Source organism: Mus caroli, chromosome 3 (assembly GCF_900094665.2).
Source record: "Mus caroli chromosome 3, CAROLI_EIJ_v1.1, whole genome shotgun sequence".
NCBI lineage: Eukaryota > Metazoa > Chordata > Mammalia > Rodentia > Muridae > Mus > Mus caroli.
Genome location: NC_034572.1, coordinates 126,644,889 through 126,654,118, shown reverse-complemented (window position 1 = coordinate 126,654,118; position 9,230 = coordinate 126,644,889). Strand labels below are relative to the sequence as shown.

At 41.7% G+C, this 9,230-nt stretch overlaps 1 protein-coding gene across 1 annotated transcript in view; it reads left to right on the top strand.

The window, feature by feature from the left end:
- Positions 1–450: 450 nt before the first annotated feature.
- Positions 451–9,230, top strand: part of Arhgef38 (Rho guanine nucleotide exchange factor 38) — a 115,688-nt gene continuing 106,908 nt past the window's right edge. The window contains exon 1 of the mRNA XM_021159127.2: positions 451–772. Coding sequence (XP_021014786.1) covers positions 577–772 — 196 coding nt within the window. The 5' untranslated portion in view covers positions 451–576. The remainder of the gene's footprint in view (positions 773–9,230) is intronic.

The window sequence follows — 9,230 nt, the reverse complement described above, 5'->3', positions numbered from 1 at the left end:
GCTTTGAGGGCACACGCTCCAAATAAAAAACCACCCTGTCTGCACTGTCGTGCGGATGTAAATTGTCATAGCTACACACTGACTTCAGAGCCACAGGTGGGAGAGCAGAGGAAAGCCGCCCAGGGCTCCCAGCGGCGGGCACAACACAGTTCACAGAGTGCACCTGCACACGCCCATGGGCACAGGTTCAACCCGCAGGCTAATGTGTCCTTCCCTTCCCTCAGCCCTGTCTCACCTTGCGCACTTTCCCTCCTCCCCCCACCCCACCCCCCAGCCCTTGCCCCACACAATGAGATTTTTGTTTGCTTCAGTAGCATGTGACATTAGAGTCCCTGCTTTGCCTAACTCAGTGCAGCAGGTCTCTTGGGTAACAGGTGGCAACTTCCCCTGTTGGATTGTAGGTATAAAAGAAAATGACCTCATAAGGGGCGGAGCCTGGGGACTCCAGGTAGCAGTCGCAGTCAGGTAACCCTGCAGTGAAGCTGTGTAGTTAGAAGGGGGGCAGTTAGATGCTGAGGTGCGCCCTGAGACACTTAAGCCACCTGCAAACCTCAGAACTCTGTCTCTTTGCCTCCGATGGAGCCCAGAGAAGCCGCTGGGAAGGAAACCATGGGAAGCAAGAAGAAGAACTTGAGTTTCTTGAGATCCAGGCTGTATATGCTGGAGAGGAGGAAGACGGATACTGTGGTGGACAGCAGTGTTTCTGGGGACCACTCTGGTTCCTTGAGGAGGAGCCAGTCTGACAGGACCGAATACAACCAGAAACTACAAGGTAAACTCAAGAGGAAGCAGCTACCCCAGTTGGCTTCTCCGTCCAGCTCAGGTTTTGGCTGGCTCCCGTTTGCAGAGACCTTTGAGGCAGAGGAGAAAAATCAAACCCAACCTTCCCTTCTTAGAAAACAAGAGAAAGATGTGGAAAGGGATTCCAGAGATACAAAGAAGATTTTTATATGACCCAAATGGTTAAAGAGCCACCTCTGAATCTTTCTTTTTTTGTTTTTTGTTTTTTCGAGACAGGGTTTCTCTGTATAGCCCTGGCTGTCCAGGAACTTAATACCCTTCAGTTTTCTCCAGTGAGAGTAATTTCTTTTCCCTCTGCCTTCCTTGTTCCTTCTCCTTCCCCGACTCAAATTAGAGAGGGGGAAGGGCAGGTACACCTGTGATTTAAAACGTACAAAAGACAGTTTATCCCAGTAGGTGGCTCCAAGATGCAACTTCCATGAGAGCCAGCTAGGAGACTGTACTGAACTGAGGCTGAGGTTACCCGGGATGTGAAACTATAATCATGTCTGTAAAAAAAATGTTACAGTCCGTGGGACCCTCTGACAGAATCCCCGAAAATCACTTAAATGACTGTTCCCTTGGAGTGGACTGAATAGAGTCCAGACAGGACAGAGTTGGTCCACACACTTATGCTGACTGACCACTGAGGAAAATAACCACTTTATTTTGTGATGTGGGAGGATAGTCTGGCACACAGATAGAACACATCTTCCATCTCTGGCCCTGGATTTCCGTCTCCTTCCCACTACCCTTTCCCCTAAAGGTCATTGGCTCCGATAAGACTTGATTTTAATGTGATAGCCAGCAGGACTTTATCTCCACTGCTGCACCTGTCCTGGGAGCCTCCAGATCCTGTCTCTCCTGTTTTGTATACAAAACGTGAATGAGCTCCCCTTGTCCCACTGTGACTTGTCACTGTAGACTTTAAAACTGCAATGGCATTAAAAGACCAAGGGGACTTACTTGTTAGCAGAACACTTTCCTCAGAAACAAGCTTAGACTTGGTTATGCAAATTATTCAGCTTAAATGCATTTAAATGAAATGTTTTGAAACTCTAACTAGGGCATAATACTTTTTAAAAACTCCTTCATGGTTTGGCACTAAATTGCGGTGTCAGTCTTTCTCCTTAAAGAAGTTATTTTTAATGAGGGAGAAATGGTATTTGATCTTTGAATTTAACTTCCTTCAAGGCAACGTTGGAAGGAATGCAAATTTTAGTCATGCGCACTTGGTTTCCAATTCTGATTTTTCAATTTACTACATACAAGACTTTGGAGAAAATTACTTTAAATTTCTGCACCCCAATTTTCCTACGTTTGAATGTAAGACTAAAGATATTTATCATATAGTGATGGATTGAATTAGATACTGACACAAACCTCTAGTACCTTGGCTGGCAGATACTACATACTCAATAAATAACAATAGCAGTTATTTTCAATTTGAAGAATAGTGGGTACCCTACTAGGAGACAGGTCAAGATGGATATTCATTCAAACATATATGCCTTATGTTTTTCTGCTTCTGTTTGTTCCTTGATAAGGATACAATGTACAGGCATTCAGATGCCCGTCATACTACTTCCAACAATGGGTGTTTTTCTTCCCATCAGTTTCACGAATACAGTGTCTTACTGCTTCAGATTTTCCACCAGCAAAATAAATTGGAAATAATTTCGGAACTTACTAATACAGTAGTCAGTTGTTAGCCACTTTGCAGAGGCTCCCGGGCTACCTGCACCCTTCATTTGGTTCGTGAGCCTTACCTGTTCTGCCAGACTTTGTCTCTGAAAATAGAAGGTCTCGGAGTTCACCCACGTTCCTAGAAGTACTTGTGGGGGGCGATCACCAGGGAGTGTAGATGGTCACACTGGAGCTGTAACTTACTGGACTCCCGAGGGGAAGCATGATTAGGTGTAACCCAGAAAACCTAAATCTGAGTCCTAGTGGCCAGCAGAGCTTTTAGGATGGGTTTACAGCAGATGCTTCGGCATAATGGAAGGTCATTCACCACAATGGTCAAGGCAGGCAGCTCTGTGGGCTTGCTGTCTGCTTTGTTCAATGCCCATAATAGACGATGGTCAGATGACTTCTAGTTCTCTTATTGAAATGGTAAAGATTTTGCCTCCATTTTTGTAGCCTTTGAGGCGTTTAAAAAAAAAAAAGATGACCTGGATTGGTTAGAGCCCCAGAAAGATGATCCAAAACCAGTTGAAGGTCAGAATGCTTTCGAAGGCTGGAATTTCCAGTACTCCCAGGGTTCTAGGCTCAGTCAATGGGTTGTTTTTAGTGCTGTGTTGTTCTCTGAGTAACTCACTGTTCTACCCAGGTCTGAATGGAAGCCAGTTTTTTGGTTCTGAAAATCAGATCTTTCCTCAGTGTCTGTGAGCTTGTCTTTAATCCACACTAGACAGTCTATCTGTTGTTTTTATTTATTTATTTATTTTCTATGTGAAAATAACATTCTAGTAGAGTGAACTTTAAACTGCAATATTTTTTTTTCAAAAATGATGCCCTGCATATGAGCTACAGGATCAGTGCAATAGAGAACATCTCTAAAGATGATATTCTAATGACCTTGTAGACAACTTTTCATTGTGCTGGAAGAGTTGGATGCTAACCTGGCACTGGGTTTCTTTACTCCTGTAACATATTATTCTGTGAACTGGCAATGACTATAGATGCCCTATGTCGTGTCTTAGGGGTTAATGTTGAACAAAATCAGCCCATGTGCCAGAAGTCACAAGTTTAATGTCATTAAAACACACATGCACATTTCACTCCTCAAAGCCTATGGTCTACTTGGGAAAGAGAAGTAAGATAAACGAACAGATGCACAAATGTGGCTTGATGGAAGTAGGGGCTGGATCAAGGATTCCAAGCAATCACTGGGTGGCAGGGTTACTGTGTAGTTAAGACACAATAAGCTGGAGACAGGAAGAAAATACAGATGGGAAACGGGCATTTCTACCTGGGCACTGCACTTTATCTGAGATATTTTTTCTTCCTTATTGCTTGTGATTGACTCTCATTCCCACTCCAATCTCTCACCCCACCCACCCATGAAAGAGACTTAGTGGTTAATTGTCAGGGCCAGCGCACTGTAAACAAGTACACGGCAACTGTTCATAGAACGCATGAACGATCTGGCCCATGCAGGGAAAGGATGTGAGCAGACATCATCAGGGTCTGACCTGTGGGGTGCCTTCATCTGGGAGAGTTCATACGTGCAGCAACAAATTTGATTGTTTATTAAAATAAAACATGTCAGCAATATGAATGTCCAGAATTGCACACATCACGACTACATTTTAGTGGAGCTCTATCTCCTTCTTGCCTCTGCCTCCTGGAGCAGTGACCATGCCTCAGTCCACTCTTCTCCCATTCATTACAATCACAGCACAGCACCTGTCAAGTTAGCTCATCACTGCCATTCTACTGAGTGCCTTAGGGAAGAACCAAATAGGGAAAATGTGATGGCTAAGTTGTGAAAACTTTGGATTTCCTCTGTAACCCTATTGGAATTAGGCACGACTTGTATGTATGTATGTATGTATGTATGTATGTATGTATGTATGTATATCTGCATATGTAGCTACCCACCTATAGAATACACAGATATGTGTGTGTACTTGAGATACTCCCGCACTGATTAAGCTTTTTATGAAAATTTTGTGACTGAGATTTAGCCGTCTGGTCTGAAACCATAATGACTGATGTTACTGACGTGGTTTTCACAGCTTGGGCCACACATTTTTACACACATCCCCAAGTTTACACAGTAATACTGAAGCTCCAAAATGATGGTATTTGGAAATGAGGCCTTTGGGAAGTAATTAGATCCTGGACAAGAACCCTCATGAGTGGAATTGGAGGCTTTGAAAGAGACTCAAGAGCTTGTTTCTTATTCTGCCGACATTGGTAGAGATGCCTGTAAACCAGGAAGTAGGCCCTCAACAGAAACTGTGTCCGCTGGGACCTTGACCTTGGATTTCCCAGCCAGTAAAGTGTTGAGGAACAAAAGCTTGTCATTTAAGATACACAGTCATTTCATATATCTTACAAAAACTAGAACTGGCCTGCTGTGGGTCAGTTTGCAGTTTGTTTTCACCCTGTGGTTAATTATTTGGTTGGTAAATATTTTCACTAATGAAGCATTCACTAAGAATGGGAGTAAGCAGATAAAATGCTATTATTGTTGATAACAGAGGTCAAAATAACTCTTACTAGGTCGATAGCATCTAATCTCCCTTCTGTATTTATTAAATTTTATTTCTTTTGCAGAAGAGAAAGTTTTCTCATCATTGAGAAAGAACTGGTAGATTGTCTTATAAATCCTAAAGTGTTGGTAGGCCTGTTATATTGCCCTAAGGCACACACTTCAAACACAATAGTAGATTGCAAAATAAGAGGACACACAACTCAACTGAGAAGTTGGACTTGGACAAATTATGAGCCCATTTAATGTATAGTGCTTTAAAAAACTCTGGAGATCGTTTCAGCGAGTGGGAATGGTCCACACTGGACCACTGAGGGATTGCTTTTCTCCTGATGAAGGATGCTATAATGGGTAAAGGCTCAACTTGCTATGTGTTTCTAAGCTGGATCCTTTCTCATTCTTGTCTGATCCTTTCTCCTGGCTCCAAACACCTTTTGCTGAAGAAAAAACTACAGAGCCAGTAACGTGACACCTGCAAAAAGTAGGTGTGTAATTGTTTGAAGGGCAAACCTTAAAAAAAAAATCTAACTGCTTCAGTAGTTTCTGTCTCAGTCATGCATAAAAGCCAAACTAAAGCTGACTACAATTTTTTTTTTCTTTTCAGTTAAGAGCAAAGGTGTTTTTCAGTCTTTAGAAAGGTTATTTCTTTCACATAGTGAGCCAAGGAAATCAGTAACTCCTACACAACCACAGTGAGGTGGGCAAAGCCACTCCTCCTGTGTTGACCAGGGGTGGCTTCCTTTCTTCTTAAAAGCTTCCTAAAGACAAACAGTATGGTTTCTGCTTGTGTGAGTTTATTTCTTATCCATAAAAGGTAGAATTTTTATCAGTGCATAAAGTGTGGAATTAAGTGAGGAGGTTAAATGACAGAAAGGAGAGAGAGAGAAAGAGAGAGAGAGAGAGAGAGAGAGAGAGAGAGAGAGAGAGAGAGAACAAAAGTACATGATGTCAGGGATGAAAATGGAGGAAACACCAGTAAGAGGGAACTCAATCGATGTTCATCTTTGCCTCTGCCTATATAGGAGATTAAAACAAAGGCTGCTTATAGAGTCTTGTTTCCTGACTGGCACCACCATATCAATGTTAGTACTTTGGTAGGCACTGGTTTCCTGTATATGGACCCTTGGTAAAAACCAGGCAAGAACTGGCCCCTAGTGAAGCACTGGGCTATCCCTGGCTGTGCTCTCCCAGTCTGTAGGTGGAGAGCCCTTGGAATCAAGGTCACTGCCTGTCAGGGAGCCTTAGCCTCCCATTTGTGTTTGTGTTGGGATTTTTTGTTGCACAGGCTTCAGTATTGGCTCTATGCTGCCCCTATCCCATTCTCCTAAGGGTGGACTTCCCACCAGTGTTCTTTTATTACTGGGGTGGGTGCTGGTTATAAAATTTTTCTTGAATTTACCAAACTGGAGTGTTTATACAATGAAAAGGATGTCCTTTGTAGATGGGAGACCTAGTAGGGGAAAATTAACTTTACAAGCCTTACAGCTTAGTCTTAGTGGCTGATCTGCACCAACCAGATAGTAACACAAGTGGATGAGGATTCTTGGTGGACAACTGGGTCAGAATGTCCATCCACAGAAGGTTCTTTTTTGTTTTTGTTTTTGTTTTTGTTTTTCTGTTTTCTATAGCAGTAGGTAATTAGCTCCAAAGAGGGGCAAAATACTTCTGGGGTTTTTCAAGACCATTCATAGTGAGAAAGAAAAACAAAGTAAACATTTTTTTAGCTTCCCACTCTGAAAAGTATTTATTTTTGTGTATGTTTTACAACCACATGGTATATTAACAGTATGCATAAGCTGGAGATGCATGCTTAGAACAGAGTTGGATGAAATTATTATATAGAGTACAGTACAGATACATACTGAAGCCTTGATGTTAAGTAAAAGGAGGCACACATTGAGTGTTTTGTCAAACTACCCCAAGCTGGCAAAATTATAGAGAGAAAGGAAAAGGCCAATTTTGAGAAGCTCAGGGAAGCTATTGATTAATAGGCAGAAAACTTTAGTTTTGGCAGGAAAGTTCTGAAGACAGATGTCGTGTGGATGGTTGTAAAGTCGTGTGAAGACACTCAGCAGCACTGTGCACTTAACAATAGTCCACATGGGATCTTTCACATCACACATACTCTGCCTCAGTGAAAATAAAAGTGTTTGGAGACCATGGGTCGCAACTTTACGATGTATAAGGCCTCCCATGACCTGACTCTATCTACTCAGTCGAATCGCTTCAGGGTGTTTAGCTTTGACTGGCAGGCCTCACCTGCTCCCCATCTTTCTCAAGTCTGTCCATCCTGAGCTTCAGATCACGTTCATGTATCACGTGGTTGGTACATTTCTTACATCTCACGTTCTCTCCTCTCTTTTGCTTCGCTGAACGAAGACAGGGACGTTTGATCTTCAGGGCCTGGCATGGGTTTGTAAGCACTCAGTAACTGAGTTTTGAGTTAATAAGTGAATGGTGGAGGAACGGTGGTATGGCAGCTGCAGAGTGAAAATCCAGCCGGAGGTGGGAGCCCCGCCCCTGCCGTGCTCTGTCCAGGCCCCCAGCTCCTCATCATTTGCTCCGTAGCTTCAGAGTCACAGCTCCTGGTGTGGATTACGAGGCAGATGAAGGAACTGCTTATCAGTTTCCATCATGAATCATATTTCTCTTCTTTATGTGTTGGGTCACGTGTCAAATTCTGCCAACATTAACAAGGGGAAAAATGACATCTGTGATACACTGAAAGAGAGCCCTCAATATACGATCACGTTTACAAACAGATATGGATAAAAGAATTGTGAATATCTAATGGACTGTTCAAAGATTCTAAGTAGAATAAATGTCTCCTTTTCTCATTGTATTAAGCCAATATATCCGTTCAAATATAAGCATGACATATTTGAAAATACCCTCCAAGAGTCTGAATTTCTTGTTAATGACACATTTAGGGTTGTCATCATTTTACAATGGTGTTACTCTTTTTAAAATATTAAAATCTTGGGTTGGGGATTTAGCTTGCCTATCGAATGCAAGGTACTGGGTTCGGTTCTCAGCTCTTCAAAAAAAAAGATTAAAATATTTTTTAATTAAAACTTAATGTTTCTAAAATTATAAGTTCATACTATGCTTTAGTCTTTTAATTTTTTAAATTTCTTCATAGACATGTTAAGGATGTAAACTTACTTTTCTTTTGATAAAGGAATATTTGGGGAGAAGTCAGTATTTTCTGAGAAAAGAGAAGTTTTACCACAGTGCAGTAACAAGATATTAATTTTACACATTTCACTTTTTATGGTCTAGAGATTGAACCTAGGGCCTATGCTAGGCCAATGCCCTACTCTGAGCTGTATCTACAGTCCATATTTGCTTTTGAATACTCAAAATATAACTTACACATCACTAAATAAAAGTTTTTGAATGAGGAAAAATTAGTCACAAAAGTTCAAGTCTTATACAGCTTTAGCTGTATGTTCTAATATGTTCAAATTAAAAACAACAAAAATTTGTTTTAACATAGCCAAACTGTAGTTTGGATTTTCTGTATATTTATATTGTATTTAAACCTTTATGACATCTAAGGACTTCATGTAAAGTCATGTTAGAGAATATAAACTATGATATACACACATAGGTACGTGCATATTATATGCATATAGACTGCTGTGCGACCACTGCTTGTCAATTGTGCTGAGAATCCACAGCCTCCAATATGTGATTAAATGGATCTAAAAAAATCCACTTTGGTTAGTTGACAGGAAACAAATTCTGTCTTTTATTCGTTTAAAATCTATTAAAATGATAATTAAAAGCATAATGAAAGATTTGGGCTCTAACTCAGGGATAAAATGTTTGTCTCACACATGTGTAGCCCCGAGTTCAATCCCAGTACAACACAAAGGAGGACAGGGAATGACACCTCTGTGTCTAAAGCTTTCACAATAAAAAAGAGAGAGAGAGAAGGGCCCTGAGATGCTGTTTTGTTGTCATGACACAGCCATTGCAATGATAAAAACGGAGCTGCTGTGATTGCCTGCACTGGACCGGTACAGGAAAGGGCTTGTCATCAGTTAAACATGGACTGGGAAGGGACTCCCAGAACCCTGCCTCTCCAGCCCTCACTTAGTTACCAGTGGAACCCTGGGGAGGAGCACTCATCAACTCCAGTTGTGTACAATGGGCAGCTCCAATCCCACTGTCCAAAAAGGCATGAATGCAAAACTAGGACTTATGTGGACCTGAGAGGGGG